Raw genomic sequence first — 19,368 nt, 5'->3', positions numbered from 1 at the left:
TGGCTCAGTTCCTCCTTCACTACGAACCGGTGCAGAGTCTGCATCACTGCAGATGCTGCATCGATCAGCCTGTCGATCTCCCGCTCCCTCCTACCTCCACTCGTGAACAAGACCCCTAGATACTTGAACTCCTCCACTTGGGTAAGGATCTCATCCCCGACCAGAGAGGGCACGCCACCCTTTTCCGACTGAGGACCATGGTCTTTGATTTGGAGGAGCTGATCTTCATCCCAACCTCTCCCACTTGGCTGCGAACCGCTCCAGTGAAAGTTGGAGGTCACGGCTTGATGAAGCCAACAGCATCACATCATCCGCAAAAAGCAGAGATGATTTTGGACCATTTTGGACCCAAAAAGACAAAAAAAAATCCCTAAATCTTTGGTCAAAATTTGTAACATTGATGTCTCATTGACAGCAAAACATGGTCGACGAACCGTTTTGAAGCTTAATAATATTTAGTCAACTTGTTAGGATAAACATTCAACAGAAAAAAAATAAGAGTGAATAGTTTTATGTTTGACAATGCTACACAAACAGCAGGTATGGTCATAGGCGTTTTTGGCCATTACACATACTATGGTCAAAACAGGTTATATACAGTAGACCGACAGTGCAAAACAGTGAAAATAAATAAATATTTGTTAAAACATATGTGACATCCAACACAAAAAGGGTTTGGAGGATATTTCTATGTGAGGTTAGGTCTTGCACCCATCACCTTATCAAAAGTATATGGCAGAAAACACAGATGAGACTGAAAAAGCAGTTTCTGCTCTTGCACTCCTCTTTAAAAGAAACTGCTGTATTTTAAGCCAAAACAACTGTTGTGATTGACAGAACAATATGCCTATATGCTGCCATAGCAGATTTATGGCGCATTAAGCCCCCAAACTGTTTTTAATTTGCCTGTTTTATCCTGAAAACCCCCGTTTACAGACGTCACGCAACCGATTTTGTTTCAACCCAGCCATAAAACGAAGGTAATTATATTTATTATTCAAAATGTCATTTTTAGCTTAGAATGATTGATGTCTAATATTTCCTTAAAAAAAAAAAAAAAAAACGACTTTAAAAAATTATTCACTCCCATATTTTAAACTTTTAAACAAATTACATCACAATGAAAAAATTGGTGTCTGTAAAAAAGTCACGGATATTTGCCTCATAACTGACACTTAAACTTTTTTTTTTGTTTGTTTCTGTCACATTTTTTCCGATATGTTAGATGATAAATAATCGATCCAAACAAAGAAAAATTGGAAAAAATGTTTAAAAAGGTAAATATATGAAAAATAAAATCTCGAACAATCCTTGATGTCTGCGATTTCTGCATCGCGACCCTTGTTATATTATGGTGTTATACTTATACTGTATAGCGCTTTTCCACCTTTCAAGGCGCTTTACACCATCTCGCCATCCACCTACTGGTGACGCAGCACCAGGAGCAACGTGGGGTTCAGTATCTTGCTCAAGGACACTTAGGCGAGTTCATCAGGGTGAAGAATTGAACCCACAACCTCTGTGTTGGGGGACAACTACTCTACCACTGAGCCACACCACCCCACTTAAACGGTGTTATACTTGTATAGCGCTTTTCTACCTCTCAAGGTACTCAAAGCGCTTTACCGTGTTTCACCCATAAAATCCCCCAAAAATCCAGCTGTGGCCATTCACAGCTGTGTCTTGACACTCAGTGATACATGCTACATGGAGTTTTTGGATCGAAGCTAGGTAAGTGCGCGACCAAATCTCGTTAAACTCATGGCATCTGTAATTCTGCTCTCGCGTGCTCTCACCTCCAGAAAGGGTTTTGTTGTTTACATTTTTTTTTTTCTTAAATGCCCTCCTGTTCAAAATTTTTCTTCCCCCAGAAAAATTGAGATTTTAAGCTTCCCAATGATGTATCACACATGCATATCGAACAATTTTAAAATTTGGCCAAATTGGGGGTCTCAGAGCGGAACTTCAAGTCACCTGAGTGTTTTCCGCCATATACAAATTGAAAAGATATATACGATTTTATTTTCCCACTATCAAATAATGGGGAAAAAAAGTATTTTAAAAAATGTTGACAATAAACTAATTCCATTCCATTTTTTCAGGCATGTCACTCAGTTTCCCCTTGAACAAGACAAAGGGCTACATCATACACTACGTCACACAGCCCACCCTTCCACCATTTGCGCTGTCAGCCTGTCACTCTTCCCAACTCGCCGACTCTCCAAAGAAAACGACAAATGTGGTCCAGCCTCTTCCTCGAGTTGATGAAATAATGCTTTAGCTTACGCCACATTTAGTTTTTGATTCATTCTGATTCATTTCAAAGGCGCTCGCTCAATCCAACCGGCCGTTGCTCGCTACATTTTCTCCTTAAGTGGCGCCCTGCTTGGCAATTTATCAAAAATGCTCACATTATGTCCGTCGTTCGTGACTTCACAATGGCTCCTGGGATACGTAGTCTTTTGTGGTGCTTTCGGTTTTGAAAATGTACAAGAAATGATAGAAATATGGACATAAACACATGTTCCATGCAGCGTTTTAATGCTGTTTTATGAGGGCAAGAAAACTATAAAACTCAAATGACATTATCTCCCATGTACTTGGTCGATTGACTTAAGTGAAAACGAGCGTAGACCTCAACTTCCGCGCTTTCAAATGAGACCAACCAGTTGCACGTGGGTGACGAGGCTTCAAAGATGATATGCGTAAACGTGTCGCCGCCGACACGCCCAGTGTTCAAGGGTCAAAAACAAAACACAAACATTTTAGTATTTTTGCACTCTTTTTATTTGCTTTCTTGACAGACGTTTCTGAAAATGTCCCTCGAGTTGTTCAGGAACACGAGATTGAGAAAATCATAACCATATACATTCCAATGACTGTAAGCATTTAAATATCTACTCTGATTTTTGCTTGCTGGGATCGTTGAGAGGCTGAGCGGTGGCTGGCGCTAGACCCGCGGGGTCTGCTGGAGGTACAGTTGAAGGTCCTGCTGGCATGGTTCCGTCCACCGTCGCGGGAGGAAGTGGATCAGGATCGTCAATGAGGGCTTGTTTCCGCTCTCGTTCCTTAATCACTTGAATCAGGCAGTAAGTCACGAACATGACTACCATGGTTGTTATCGGGAAACCTGCCAAGGCGTAAGAACAGGGAAGGTCGCACTTCAGGTCCAAGTAAGATTTTTTTTTCTCTTTACACTTCCATGACAGGCATACCAATTGAATCATTTAAACCACGTGTGTTGAGTTAATTATCGAGGGTTGATTGAATATTTGCTTGATTATTTGCTTGTGCTCATACATACCTAATAAATACATAATACATATTGCCATATTTTTTCTTATTGATATAACCAGTAAATGGTTATTGCTTGCTATATACTAGGTTGTAGTATTATGTTTAAGTGTTACAAAGAGTAAAGAGGGTCGGGATGACAACTGCCTTGCTTCATGGCCGCATCATTGCGTAACTAGACCTTCCGGGACATCTTCAGCACCTGGCGTCTAGACTTTCGTCTAGACCTTCGAGGACAATTTTCCATTCGAGGACATCTTCCATGGCCGCAGCGTTGCATAACTGAAGTGTCTGGGTCATTCTGACCACTTTACCTGTGCCCTTGCTTACACACGTGTATTTAGTTAGTTCCACCTACATGCTCACACATAGCCAACCAAAATCACATGGGTGTCTCCAGCTTGCTTTCCCCCTCCCTTCAGGGCGGCACCCTTCTGTGTTAGGACAAACCCCTAATAAAAAGAGCAAGGAGGGTTTTTTTCCTTAGATCAATTTTGGTGACTATACAGCGTAATCTAGCATTTCTCTTTCTGGTCCCTCTTTGCTCTCCTTGGCCAAGAAAACTGAGTGTCTTCTCTCCTTATTTTTGGGTGGGTCATTTTACAAATGTCTACCTAAGGGTCTATTTTTGAACTTGACAACGTGGCATGAATTCAACCCTGAAAACTCACCTTTGAGCAGCACACGCTTGGCTACCAACTTGGCAAAGTCCAAACTGTTGAGAAGCACCGTATTGTACAGCACGATACACCAGAAGTTGAAGATACAAACAGCGGCACGGATCCGTCGGGACATGGCCTCTGACATGGCATTCTTTTAGAAAGAAAGAACCTTGAGCAAGTCCTAAGTCATTACTTCGACCGCCATGAACAAGACCTCGAAAGACGCGAAGGGCTCCATTGAGAAGAGCTTGGCTGCCCACAGCTCGCAGTTGAGACCGAAGCAGTTGAGAAAAGCCCAAACTAGGACCACCTTGGAAGGCACCAACCACAAGGCAGTAACGGCATATGTGGATAGCGTGGCCACCAGTTCCGCCAGCACGTCATCGTGCTTGCCGCCCAGAGGATGGTACACATACCTTTTGATAGGAATCCACAACAGGATCAGAATCTGGATTTTCATTTTTTTATATTAGCTGCCTTTGGCAGAGATAGACATCTGATCCAATTGAAGTGGACGGATGGCAGCGAATGAACGAACGTTCATTCGCTGCCACCCTCCCACTTCAAATGGATTAGACGTCTACTAGTGATAAACTCGTTTAAAGTGCCTGTGACACCATAAAAAAAATCTTAAATCGTATTATTATTGGAATTAAAATCATATTTTGAGACGATTCAACTATATACAAAAATTTGACAAAGCGCAAATGACTACAAATGAGTCTGTAAATCTGCCGTTTAGCCCATCTTGTCATTATGGCGCTCTGGCGCCTCCATTTGGGTGATGATGTCAGCGTCGTGATTTCATAGGATTTACAATTCAGCCCAATGGAGGAGGAAGCCTTTTTCTGTGAGTTTGGTTTAAGCGTGGATCTTTCAAATGATATTGTCGATCCAGAGGAATCCTGTGGCATACAGCCATATATGTTTGAGTCATATTTGGGGGAGGAGGAAGCTTCAGAACGACAACAGACACGAGGCTGATGACTAGAGCATACTGTAAAATGTCATCACTGTTTTTATCCCGCCAATATTTTTACAGGATATTCTTTGTAAGTATTTTTCCCCGATTGCTAAATAAATTGTATGGTCATGACAAACAAGTATTGCGCTAAATGGAAAATGAAATATTAAAAATGCATTTATTCAGTAAGACAGGGCTAAATTACTGCATTATGGTCAAAACTGCCGACTTGTTAAACATCCTGAACGGTATTTTATGCCATTGAAGTTAGTCGGGCTCTTGTCATTTCCCTGCGTGGACTCGGAGCTAGGCTAAGCTACATGCTAACCCGAACCGAGCGGCTCTCCAAATCTCTTCCTCGCCTTTTGAACACGAAAAATTACACAAAACTACCCCGATTCGTGTCACACATGGCGGCGCGGGTGATAGCCTTCACCGATCGGCCAGCCTCCAGCGGCGAGCAAGTTTCGGCTCGCCATTCCCCTGCTGCGGCCCCGGGAGGAGTGCTCGTCGCCGGGGACGCACCTGGGGAATGAACGAATGAAATGGCACATTCTCAGTGGACAAACTGGCTGACGTCAGCGCGCATGGCTGCCCGAGCCCAAGCTGAAGATAGCGCTCTCTCAGCGGGCACGCGAAGAGGGCCGAGGGGAGGTGGAAGTCTCGACGCAATCGAGATCCATAGACGAGAGCGTCACTCCCGCCACTCCCGCCTTCTCGGTGGACAGGGAGCATTGTCACCCACAAAATGCAAGCCACCTCCTTATTAAAACGTGTGCCATGATCCCAGTATTTGACATAATATAAAGCACGCAGCTTACTCACTTACTCGTCCATCCAATAGTCACTCCATTGTCATACTTGTTTTGGCCATTCTTCGCGATGAACAAGATCTGTTTTAAAACCCAGAAAGGCTCACACCACTCTCCCTGGTGTAGCAACAAAAGCATGCAGCACACTGGGCTGGCGTGACGCAAAAAATAAATTAATCCGCAAAATGCATAATATAGTATAACTGTATAGTGAAGATAATGTTAACGTTAACGTCACATTCGCCTTCTCCCTCGATCTGAGACCATGGCCGGAAGTCTCTCATTTTCGTAGTGCGGGATTCCAAAAATGTAATCAAAATATTGTTCGCTTCTGCACATAATCAAGTGGTCCATCTCATTCAGGAGCAAAAATAACATGTGTAATATGAAATAATCATGCTTTTTTTTGTGTGTCACAGGCACTTTAAATTCACAGCAGAACATCGTCATACTCACTTGCACAACCAGTCGTTGATGCCTCGGTCAAAATGTCTGAGAAAGCAGATGAGGATTGATCAACAAAACGTCAGACGCTAACATAAATGATAAAACTCACGTTTCGGAAAAGACGTAGAGCGTGGTGATGCATTTTGGTGGCTTGGGTGGGTCCAAATGGTCCAGCCTAGACACAGTGCTGATGATTCCAAACATGACGGCGGCTTTTACCCAGTCGTAGATCAGATTGAAGTAAGCAACGCCAACTAAAAACCAAACAATCGGTGGTCACTTCCAAGCTGATTTCAAACCTTGATTTATTTTTAGGGAGAGTTGACGGACCAAGGGCCCAGTCGGATAGTTGCCTGAGCAGCTTCAAGTCGGCGGGTATGGTGAGGACGTACAGGAAATGGAAGAGGAGGTCCACCGCCAAGATGGCACCCAGGTAGGTCACGCCTTGCATGTTGATATTCCAAAGCTCCCGCTCTTTCCGGCTCAGGTCTGATTTATTGGCCTGCAGGGGGCAGCATACACAAGCTACTGGAGCAGATGATCTTTTTACATTGAGAAATACATAAATCTCATTGGATATTTGCATGTTACCGAGCCCCTAAAGTGACATTGAAAAAGAAAAAAAACAGAGGGAAAAAAATTAAGTTGATGTTAAAAAAAATGTCCCTAAAGGGACACAGAAGATTTTTTTTTTCCTGTCAAAGCAAAAAAAAAAAACACGGAGCCCATGTTCTCTGCATTTTCTGTACATCTATTGTTAACCATGTCGCTGAGGATTGGGAATCTTGGGGCACCTGACCTCATGATTCGATTACGATTCAGAGGCTACGATTCGATTATAAATCGATTATTGATGCAGAAACCTAGTTACAAAAATAGTACAAAAATCCTCTCAGGCTTAAATAAACTACCGTTTCAGTATCACGTTAACTGTTTTTTGGGCGGCATCAGTTGTGGATATTTACTCTCGGTCGGCTCCTCATTGCATCCCAAAGACCGTGTTGACTGTGTTTTAGTTCTGCTTTACTTAGCATATTTAAATTATCGAAATATGGATGTTTGTGAATCGTTCTCGAATTTTCAGCAGCCGAATCGCGAATAATCTAAGAATCGGGAATTTCACACACCTTTAGAAGTTAACAAGGACCGCCAAATCATAGAATGTTTTCCAACGAAAATGTCCAGTTGAGTTTTTGTCATCATATTTTAGGCCTATTTCAAAGTAAAACTCAATTTTAACCTGCCCCAAGGGTGAACAAGCTCCATTGTTGCCATTATTTACCTGGAAATTGAGCCGCACAACGCACATTTAAAAATAGTGGAATTAGGTGGTGGCGTTTTGTTTGTTTGTTTGTTTGGTTTTTTTTTTTTGCTGTGACCTCAACTTTTTTTTTTTTTTTTTTTTTGTTATTTGCTTCGAAAATTCCCACGATGTAAAAAAGTTTTGCTTCCATGTAATTTTTTTTTTCGGGGCAATTTTTTGTTTTAGTTTTTTGCTTCGACAGAAAAAGAAATCTTCTGTGTCCCCCCCCCTTTTTTTTCTTTCATGTCCCGTTAGGAGCTCCGTAGCATATTGCTAAATTATACTGTGTAGGTTGCAAAATATGTTTAAAAATTTATATTTTATGCAAGAAATTACATTTACTAGTATACTGCTGTTTTTTGTTTGGCAATGGAAATGGCTCAAAATTATCTAGTACACATATTTGCATGAGTCCATGGATCTAAAGGAATAATTTCATTTGAAAATATCAATACAACACAAATTTACATTTGATAACAAAACCTTAAATTGGATAAAAAGAAATGCTACAGCATTACCTTGGCAAAAATAGGAAACTTTTCTGACAGAATTATGTATATTTATACTTTAAAAATGTATTATTTTTGTTTGTAAGAAAGGAAAAGAAAAACTAACTATTCTTTAACGTGTCAAGTTTTCCCTTTTAAAACATGAAAAACAGAAAAACACCTTTTTAATTTATGAAATTTGTAATACAAAATCATAAATTCACTTAATCTCATAGCATAACAACTTTTTATCTCCTGAAAGAAAATTTCAAGCTTTTTTATTCAACAGAATACCACGTTTTTCTCTTAAGCGCAAAACATGTTTTAACACGTTTATTCTTCAACAATTCTAATTACATTTTAAAATTAGCATGAGCATGTGTACCTAATGTCACGGCCATTGTTTTTGTATGCAGCTAATGTGCAGTAATGTAGCTGGTGAGCCATGCAGTCAAAAATAACCGTGCTAGAGTTTAATTTGAAGGTGTGACAAACCAACAAGGTTGTGGCTAATACTCAGGTTACGCCTGTAGGCGTATTTGAAACGGACCTGCGTGTAGAACTTATCAAAGGTCATGATGGGGCCGAAGTAGAAGAAGGGCAGGTAGAAGTTGTACTTGAGCAGCTCTAGGATGCTGTAGTTGCCGTCCTTGCGCTCGCAGTTCTCCAGGGCGAAGCTGATGCAGCGCATTATGGTGAAGCCGCAGCCACCGTAGAAAAGGATGTGGCGGAGGTCGAAGTCGCCCGTCACAAAGCCCGCCTGCAAAATTCATTAATAATGGGTTCATTAGTTTTAAACATTTTTTTAATGCATAAGGAATCCCTGGAAACGTTTGAAATCTCCTACAGTGGTACCTCTACATACAAAGTTAATTTGTTCCAGGACCTTGTTTCTAAGTCAAAATGGTCGTATGTCGAGCAGGATTTTCCAATAAGAATACATTATAATTCCATTAATCTGTTCCACAGCCTGAAAACCTACACTAAATCGTTAATAAATGTTGCTGGCACTATTGCAAATAGCATTTACACAGAGCAAAACAAATAAATTATGAATACTAATAGTAATAATAATAATAATACGTGTAATAATGTTACGAATCGGGTTCTAATGTGGCGGATGTGTTTAGCGTGGTGTACCTGAACCGCGTGGCTGACTTGACAAACTGAGAGAGGACATTTTACTTTCACTTTGTTTAGCTGCATCGAAGAGGTGGCATGTTGTGTTATACAAGTTCTTAAAAACCTGATGAACCTGGCAATTTTTTGGCGATGTTGCCACAATAATGTCACCTTAACTTTTTTTTTTTTTTTAACCTGTCTTGTTCAGCTGCTTGACGCGGAGAATGAAGATCTGAGTGTCCGATTGATCTGAACAGTTTTAACGTATTACTTAGGAGTACGACATACATCCATTGTGATCATTCAACGTACCTCGTTTATTAGGAGAAAGCAGCTAGCAGGGGGAAAGAAAAGAGGGAAAGAGAAACGGAAAAAGCACAAACAAAACAAGACTTACATGAATCGCCTACTCTAACAAACTATATGTTATATGTTATATACTAATGTGTTGGAGCTATCGTTAGCTAGTTGTATTTCCAGTTGACACCATGTGGGGGCCTGATAACCACGGAAAGGGTGGGGTGGGGTCTGAGAGATAAGTGATTGGAAGGGGTGAAGTGTACTTAAATCATCCACGTGGTGTAGAACCCAGTATTTGTGTGAATCCCTTGTGTGAGTATGTTGGCATCCAATTCTATGCTGTATCTTCGCTAATCCTGACACTGAGGTTTCCTTCTTGAGTGTGTCTAATTTAACCTTGTCATGCGTGAGTCCCATCTAACATGTGATCGTCCTGCAGGCAAATGGAGATGCCACGTGGGTGCCACCCAAGGGCCCCAGCGCTTCCCCAGCTCACCCAGGAAGGGGGGGTGAGCCAGCGCAGCCCATCCCTCCTCCCACAGCCCAGCAATGGGACCATCGCCACCCCCCAGGGATCCTGGGTGGTCCTCCGGGCCACCTGCGCCCCCATCAACCGGCCTTCAGGGATGGGAAGAGGGGACGCACCAGAAACACTCACAGCCACCCCCGCCCGCCCCACGAGCCGCAGCCCTCCAGCCGGCGCGAAACCCCGCTGGACCCCCAACGGCCCACCAACCCCAGGGTGGGGCAGGCAACATCCAGCCGACCGACCGGCATCCAGCCAGCGACCTTGTCACCATGTCACCTTAATTTAGAAAGACTGGGGAACGGCGGTCGTCGGAGGACCGTCGAGATCGTAGACATTCTACGGCCGTATTGTCGAGCCAGTTCACGGACGGCACACAACGCTCATATTTTTCTATCTATTCCATCTTAATTTCAATGGTAAGCCTCAACTTTTTCCTTTTTTCACCACCTGCACTAACATTCTTGGAACCCATGTTGATTTCTCCCACAAGAAAATCCGCTGTGCGTCAGTCTTGCGGGAAAACAAAGAAACTGTCATGAATCGTCGAATTTCAAACATGCGGTCGGATGTAGAAACAAATGGCGAGTCAAATTTTACGTCGGATGTCGAAAAGATCATATATTGAGGCACCAATGTAATGACATTTTCTTGACAAATCTACTTTTGGTCTCCTATAGTTTAGACTGCAGAAAAAAACTGACCCATTTTCCTCCTTGAAATTTACAAAAGTTCTACTAAAATCTTGCGGGATTTTAACTTCTAAAAATTGAATTTTTACTAAAATCTTAATTTTTCTATCAGAAAAAACTACTTCAATCTCTGATTATGTCAATCATTCTCAAATAGGGGGGCACCCTCAATGCTGGGGAGGACGAATATGACCTCGGGGAACATACTTTTTTGTCATACTAGAGTAAAGTGTAATTGCACATCCACTTATTGGATGGCAGTAGCGCTCTCATTTTCAGAGCGTGCAGTATTTTTGGACCAAACAAGAGCAAATAAGCAGGAGATATGTAGTGCATTAGACAAAACTACGCTTGATATTTTGAGGCTAGAACAAACCCTTCAGCGACACCATGAAAAAAATATCTGACAGCGATGTTTCCCGAAAGCTAAGACAAGGAGATATGACGACGCATATGTAGTGTTTGGCTTAACTTTTAATACAGTGGGAGACAGGGAAAGAATAATGAGTTTACTGCGTCTAAAAATGTTGGTAGCGCAAAATATGAAGCCAAATCAATTAAGACGTCACTTAAAGACATTAAACTCCAATCACATTTATAAGCCGCTTAATTTTTTTTTTTTTTTTCAGCGAATACGGGCCGAATATATTGCCAATATTCATCCTGCTTTGTGAGTGTTATATCAGTAAACCAGCGAGCACTGTTAGCATCAAATAACGTGGCATACCATATTGCTGAGTGCAAAATAACCCGCTCCATAGAAAAGGAGCTGATACTGCCAGCAGCAAAAATAAAAACTGTCCCTCTGTCCAAAGACAGTGTCATTTTTTTTGTGTTAATTTTTGTTTTTTCGGTCAAATTGTTTGGCATATTGTACTTTGAGTTAATGTTGCTAATCACTTTAAATTTGTAATTAGTCATTGATTTTTAGGGCTGTCAAACGATTAAAATGTTCGAGTTAATCACAGCTTAAAAATTAATTAATTGTAATAAATCACAATTCAAACCATCAACAAAATATGCCATATTTTTCTGTAAATTATTGTTGGAATGGAAAGATAAGACACAAGACGGATATATACATTCACCATACTGTACATAAGAACTGTATTTGTTTATTATAACAATAAATCAACAAGATGGCATTAACATTATTAACATTGTTAAAGCGATCCATGGATAGAAAGACTTGTAGTTCTTAAAAGATAAATGTTAGTACAAGTTATGGGAATTTTATATTAAAACCCCTCTTAATGTTTTCGTTTTAATAAAATTTGTAAAATTTTCAATAAAAAAATAAACTAGTAGCTCACCATTGTTGATGTCAATAATTAACCAATGGTCATGGTGCTGAAACCCATTAAATCAGTCGCACCCAAGCGCCAGCAGAGGGCGGCAAAACACCAAAAAACACAAGTAACAAGTGGACATGACACTGTGCTGTCATTTTAATCTGTTTGAGCGGGACATGTGTGTTAAATGCGTCAAATATTTTAACGTGATTAATTTTTAAAAAATTAATTACCGCCCGTTAACGCGATAATTTTGACAGCCCTATTGATTTTATTAGTTTATTTTTCAGTATCAAATGGTCAATAAATGTACCTTTGAGTGTTTGTTTACAGTGTGTCACTTCTTTTTTAGTAATTCAGGCAAATTGATGCGCTTTAAGTCTTTTCAGTTACAAACAAAACAATGTTAATAAAGTCATACTTTATTGTACGTTGATCTATATTACTTTTAATGTTAATAAGGACAATGTTATGCAGAGGTGTACTTATAACAATTTTATAGGCAAACGATATTATTTACAGTAGCGGCAGAGAGTTAGTTGGGGGGGGCTAACAAAATAATTGAGAAGCACTGGTTTATGTGCTTAAATACTTCCAAATTCCAAAGCACTTTTTTTTTTAAATTCATTTCGACTAAATTTACTGCTTATTTTCTCAAAATTCATTCAAATGTTATATTTACTTGAACATGCTGTAATATTTCTTAAAGTCTTGATTATTAACATTATTTTCATATGGTTGTAAATCCTGAAATTCACTGTTTAAAATCTATTTCAGAGAGAAATGAATATGCTAAAATATATAGACTTGTACTTAAAAATGAAGTGCTTAACAGGGATAAAATGTGAATTTCCTATTGACATGATATGAACTCTTTAACATTTGCAGGTCAAGTGAACTCCTTAATGTACCTGCCACGACAGGAAGGGCTCACACTTGAAGGTGGCCAGCGTGGAAAAGCCTGTGACAAAGCACAGCCAGCGTATTTTAACCATGGAGATGCTGTAGAGCAAAATGCAGTGGGACAGGATGAGAGTGACGTAGGTCCAGCCCATGCTGGTCCACACAGCCAGGATCCCGTACGCCATGTACTCCAGCGACCTATACTGTAGAACAACAACAATGGTGTCATTCCCTGCTGACTGCTTAGGTTCCCCCCGCCCCCCATCTCTTTTGAAGAGGCACCTGAGGAGCCAGCATGGAGCAGAGCTTGGCAAACAGCACGTGGCCCGTCAAGGCAAACACAATGTGACAGCGGAAGGTCCAAATCCACATGGCCCACTCCGTATCCGCTGTGTCCTGGAAGTAAAAATCACCAAATGAAAGATTTGGAATGTGTTTCATGGAGGCCTTGTAAAGGTGTAGCTTACCATTTTCCTGCCAAGGTAGTGCCATCCTGGCTTCACGCTGGTCTTGAATGTTTTTCTGCTCGTGTTTGCTACAAATATGGATTTCAGCAAATAATATTGGTTCAAAAATATGAACATTTTATTAGGTACTTCATTTGTTTTCTGTTTTTGATGAATTCCTTTTGAAATTAAGACTCATTAATCAAAATGTTTAGTTTGAAAATATCCTTTATAGTATTCATCATTCATGTTTTTAATAATGTAAAATATTTATAATTGTTTACACTGATGGCCAAAAGTGTTGGCAACCCTGCAATTCTGTCAGATAATGCTCAAATTCTCCCAGAAAATGACTGCAATTACAAATGCTTTGGTAGTAATATCTTCATTTATTTTGCTTGCAATGAAAAAACACAAAAGAGAATGAAAATTTTTTTTAATCATTATCATTTCAAACAAAACTCCAAAAATGGGCCAGGCAAATGTATTGGCACCCTCAGCCTAATACTTGGTAGCACAACCTTGAGACAAAATAACTGCGAAGAACCCCTTCCGGTATCTATCAATGAGTTTCTTACAATGCTCTGCTGGGATTTTAGACCATTTGTCTTTGGCCAACTGCTACAGTTCTCTGAGATTTGAAGGGTGCCTTCTCCAAACTGCCATTTTCAGATCTCTCCACAGGTGTTCTATGGGATTCAGGTCTGGATTAATTGCTGGCCACTTTAGAAGTCTCCACTGTTTTCTCTCAAACCATTTTCTAGTGCCTTTTGAAGTGTCTTTTGGGTCATTGTCCTGCTGGAAGATCCAGCTTTCTCACACTGGGCCTTACATTATGCTGAAAAATTTGTTGGTAGTCTTCAGACTTCATAATGCCATGCACACGGTCAAGCAGTCCAGTGCCAGAGGTAGCAAAGCAACCCCAAAACATCAGAGAACCCCCGCCATGTTTGACTGTGGGGACCGTGTTCTTTTCTTTTAAGGCCTCGTTTTTTTCCTGTTAATTCTATGTTGATGCCTTTTCCCAAAAAGCCCTACTTTTGTCTCATCTGACCAGAGAACATTCTTCCAAAACGTTTTTGGCTTTCGCAGGTAAGTTTTGGCAAACTCCAGCCTGGCTTTTTTATGTCTCTGGGTCAGAAGTGGGGCCTTCCTGGGTGTCCTACCATAGAGTACCTTTTCATTCAGAGGCTGACTGATACTACAGATTGACACTGTTGTACCCTCGGACTGCAGGACAGCTTGAACTTGCTTGGATGTTGGTCGAGTTTCTTTATCCACCATCCACACAATCTTTCATTGAAATCTCCAATTTTCTTATCTGTCCACATCTAGGGAGGTTAGCCACAGTGCCATGGGCTTTTACACATATTGATGACACTACGCACGGTAGACACAGGAACATTCAGTTCTTCTTTCTTTTCTCCATGCTCAATTGGTACACACAAGAACACAGGACAGAGGTGGAGTCAACTTTAATCCATTTTAACTGCCGGCAAGTTTGATTTAGTTATTACCACCACCTGTTATGTGCCACAGGTAAGTAACAGATGCTGTTAATTACACAAATTAGAGAAGCATCACATGATTTTTCAAAGGATGCCAATAATGTTGTCCGGCCAATTTTTGGAGTTTTGTGTAAAATGATAATGATGTTGTTGTTGTTGTTTTTTTTCCATTCTCTTTGTATTTTTTTATTGCAAGCAAAATAAATGTAGATATTACTACCAAAGTATTTGGAATTGCGATCATTTTCTGGGTGAAATTGAGCATTATCTGACAGAATTGCAGGGGTGCCAATACTTTTGGCCAGCAGTATGTATCAAAGCATAAATAATTCACATTTCTTTATGACTTCAATCATTCAAATTCCATGTAATAAAGCAAATAAAGCAAATTCAATTCAAATTTAATTATTAAAATATTATAAAAGTTGAATAAAATACAAATGAAATACAAAGAAAAATAAATTAAAATAATGCAATAAAAATATTTTTATGAACATAAAAGAAAAATCTATAAAATCTTATAATCAAATCATTGTAAATACATAATCGCTTGAATTCTACAAAAACATTTAAGTTATTTGACAAACAAATACATTTAACTCGTTATTTTAAGATTTAAATTCAACTATTAAAATATAAATTATAATATCAAATTATTTTTTAAAATTCAAACGTTTAATAAAATACAAAATATCAAATATGAATAGATGAATTAAAATAGTGCAGTAAAATAATTTTACGAACATAATAGAAAAATATATAAAATCTTATTCATAATCAAATGTTGTAAATACAAATAATCATTTGAATTCTACAAAAACCTTTATTCCAATTATTTTACAAATACATTTAACTCATTATTTTAGAATTTAAAATTCAACTATTAAAATATACATTATTAATTTATATTAGATACATTTTGTTTATATTTTTTCAATTTAAACACTCATTAATGCAAGTTACAAATGACAATTTATTAAAATTATTATACAATACTTAAACACCCAAATATTATGATGAATGTCACATTTAAAATGATGCTTTCAATGGTCTTGTAGTATACAGTACAATTTATGTTGCTTGATACTCACACGCCGACGCGTCAAAGACACAGTAGGCGGACCAAAACACTGCCAAAGCCAGCACGGTGTTGTAGAAATACAGCTCATATTTAGGAAGCGCCGCTTTGATCCCCATGACGACACACAGGCGCCAACATAGACGGCAGGAGCTCGGCAGAAAAGCTCCTGAACATACATTTGTGTTTAAACATCCCGAACTGGTTTGACGTGCGAAAGTGCAACTAGACGTCAGGCTGTTACAATGGTGTTCACCTCGTTTCTAAATACAATAGCAACAGGACACTCCCATTACATGCAACACATGCATGGGTGAGTTTGAACGACAGGATGACGTGCCCTTATACTTTTTTTTTTTAATTCAATACAAGAGTTCGATTGTAAATCTAGTCCTTGGTTCCAAATAATTTGACACTCGTGATGTGAAATATTAACTCCTTGCCAGCCATTGACAACCATAGACGTCCGAATGGTCCGATTCATTTAAGCGGAGAGGGCTGACTGTTATTGTTCATGTCAATGTAATTGCTGCTACCTTTACCTCTCCCGTTAAGTGTCGCCACAGCGAAACAATTATTGTAACATTATTTTTTAAATTCAAAATATGAAATGCATGAATAAAAGTTGCACTTGCAGAGGCGGGTAGAGTAGCCCCAAAAAAATTCTCAAGTAAGAGTAGCGTTACTTCAAAATAATATTACAAAAGTAAAAGTAGTCGTCCGAAAAATGTACTCAAGTACAAGTAAAAAAGGTATTTGGTGAAAAGAACACTCAAGTAATGAGTAACTGATTATATTTTTGTTGGATTTTTTTTTTTTTTTTTTTTTTTAAACAATGGTATTTTTTTTCTGAGCACAAAGTTGTCTATGTGGACTATTGCTATACTGATACTGTACAATAACCCATTAAATAAACACATTAAGCCAAAGAAATACAATAATAATACTAATAATTTAATTTAATTCCATTCCAACAACAGAAATAAAATTAAATAAATGAAGCATTATTCATCCAAAGAGCATGACTGCCCTCTGGTGGAGAAATTAAAACGATCATATCTCCAGTTTTCCGTGGTCAATTAAATGCAATAACATGCCAACTTTTTTTTTTTTTTTTTTCAAGTTCTCTTAACAAATCGTTCAAACACATACTCCCACAAAAAAGGTCTAAATCTGCCTCTAAACTAAACTGCATGAACATATTTGCTCAAACAAAAACTTAAAGCCTTATGTTGGCCTGAACAGGGAGCAGCTGGAGTCAGCCTAGACGAGTTATGTCATATTCACTGTTGCCACCAGAGGGCAGTGTATCTTTCCAAATCGATAAAACTAAATGCAACACTTTCAAAACAAACCATGCCACTCTCATTAAACGAATCATCGAAGCAGCAAAATTGAATTAAAATCAATTAATCGTTGCCGTACTGTTTTGCTACTTCAGAAACACACACATACCTGTATCAAACGACTAGTATATTACTAAACACACCAGTATGTAAAAAAGAACATGCATAAAAATGCAGTTTATCATTTAAGGTTGATAAGAAGCACTCAAAGCATCTCAATTAGACATGCTTTCTTGTTTATTTTTCTAATTTTGAGCTGCAAAGTGCAGCTTTATTACTGCTGTGCTGAGTGCAGCTGCTGCTCTTTATGACTTGACATTTATTCCGTACCCTTGTCTTTGTCTTTTAACTCCTCTTGTCCACGTCTGCATTGGAAAAATACATCTAAAATAATATTGTTTTCATCTCAGCTGATAATCAAGGGAATAAAAGTGGTATTTTTACTCATTAGAGGTCAATAAAGTACAGCTGCTCACTCCTTTTTAAACAAGGCTTCAACAACTTTTCAATTTAAAAAAAGCTACACTTATAAATCAAATGTCTTTAAAAAATTTTTTTTAAGTATTCCAACAGTATAAAGAAATGTTCAAGTTGCATGCATGCCTAGAAATAGCAACATGGTCATGCACTTTACTTTTGTCCTCCGCAAGCACCTGTTGTCGTACTGACCTTGAACTTCGCAGTAGAAGTTGCTTCAAAAATGTTCCAAATGCTTTTAAATATTCAAATAAGCTAAAATGTGACAAGATATTTTTTAGGGTGGGCTGCAGGTCCCTCAGACTCCCTGAGGAGAGGGGAGCTGCTGCAGTTGAAAAGGTGATGTGTTGTATTTCTGCTTTTGCTGGCAAAGAGGGGCGGACCAACAAGGGTGGGTGGGCATAATTTGCCCCCACACCCCCCAAAGGACGTTTTACTTATATATTTTTTCTTATACGTCATAAGTAAAATGAGACAAAATGATGCACAGTTCCACACAATTTTTACATACATGCAGAAGTAAAATATTTACCCAAATTACAGCAAACAAACAAACAAAAAGCAGCTCTTGCTTAACTAAAAAGTTCATTACAACTGAACACGAGTGTGATGTGTACATTTTGAGTACTTTGAAAAAATAAAAAATATATATACAGTACTGTGGAAAAGTTTTAGGCAGGACACCTGCCTAAAACTTTTGCACAGTACTGTATATATATTTTTTTCATTATTAAATTTATTAGGATCATGGAAGCTTCCACTTGGGGAAAATATATACATACAGTATACCCTGTATATACATAATATAAAAAAAATATACAGTACTGTGCAAAGGTTTTAGGCAGGTGTTCTGCCTAAAACTTTTGCACAGTACTGTATATATATATATATATATATATATGTATGTGTATGTATATGTGTGTGTGTACATTGATCCCCCGGGACCAGAACCCGCCGCGATAAGTGAAAAAAGTAGGCGAACCCCCCCCCCCAAAAATATAATTTTTATTGTGTGTGTTCAATGTATTAGTTCAGATTTTGCATTAAAAAGAGGTAGATATGACATTTTCCCTTTTTTATCCCAAAGTATGATTTAAAAATATATATATATATGTATTAATAAATGGTTTTTAAGCACTTCAAATGTAATACTGATGATAAGTTTTGAACTTGTTACTGTCCCACCGAATTATTTTTAGATAAGAATAAAGTAGTAGAAAAATGCTTGGCCTTATTAAATGCTTCATCGAGTGAGTCCACTCACTCCACTCCACCGCTCACTTACACACAATGAGATGCCACAGCAACTGTTTAACAAGTTAAACGATGATTGACGCATGCGGCGCTTTGAGACTTTGGTTTACAAGCACCTGTGGCAAGATCGAACCCAAACATCTTTCAAAATCGTTAACTTTAAAAAGCATCTCCAGTGCACGGCCTGACGAACAAAGAGCAGGGAGAGGGAGGGAGTGAGAATGAGACTACGCGATCGGCTTGGGACAGCTCATCTGTATTTTTTTTTATTGAAAAAAAATCCGCGATGGACTGAGGGCGTGAAGTTTGAAGCGCGAAGTAGCAAGGGATAGCTGTATATATTTGTTGTTTAACTTCAAAACATAATAAACTGACAATTTCTATATATATATATATATATATATATATATATATATATATATATATATATATATATATATATGATGTTTTTAAT

At 38.8% G+C, this 19,368-nt stretch overlaps 1 protein-coding gene across 1 annotated transcript; it reads right to left on the bottom strand.

Annotated features, from left to right (window-relative positions):
• Window positions 1–2,774: 2,774 nt before the first annotated feature.
• Window positions 2,775–18,004, bottom strand: hhatlb (hedgehog acyltransferase like, b). Its single transcript, XM_057825142.1, has 12 exons — window positions 17,853–18,004; window positions 15,851–16,006; window positions 13,273–13,340; window positions 13,088–13,201; window positions 12,814–13,008; window positions 8,521–8,730; window positions 6,510–6,681; window positions 6,289–6,433; window positions 6,189–6,224; window positions 4,171–4,372; window positions 3,966–4,107; window positions 2,775–3,130 (listed from the first exon to the last, which is right to left on the bottom strand). The coding sequence occupies exons 2-12, from the start codon at window positions 15,954–15,956 to the stop codon at window positions 2,898–2,900; spliced, it is 1,623 nt and encodes a 540-aa protein (XP_057681125.1). The 5' UTR covers window positions 15,957–16,006; window positions 17,853–18,004; the 3' UTR covers window positions 2,775–2,897.
• Window positions 18,005–19,368: the final 1,364 nt, after the last annotated feature.

Source organism: Corythoichthys intestinalis, chromosome 20 (assembly GCF_030265065.1).
Source record: "Corythoichthys intestinalis isolate RoL2023-P3 chromosome 20, ASM3026506v1, whole genome shotgun sequence".
In the NCBI taxonomy this organism is placed as follows: Eukaryota; Metazoa; Chordata; class Actinopteri; order Syngnathiformes; family Syngnathidae; genus Corythoichthys; species Corythoichthys intestinalis.
This window is presented reverse-complemented; position numbering and strand designations above follow the sequence as displayed.

Coding starts and splice junctions, on each gene's coding strand:
- hhatlb (XM_057825142.1), bottom strand. CDS start 15,956: ATGGGGATCAAAGCGGCGCTTCCTAAATATGAGCTGTATTTCTACAAC. Junction 4,373..6,188: donor ATCAACGACTGGTTGTGCAA/GTGAGTATGACG, acceptor TCCTATCAAAAG/GTATGTGTACCATCCTCTGG. Junction 3,131..3,965: donor CAAGCGTGTGCTGCTCAAAG/GTGAGTTTTCAG, acceptor ACGCCTTGGCAG/GTTTCCCGATAACAACCATG.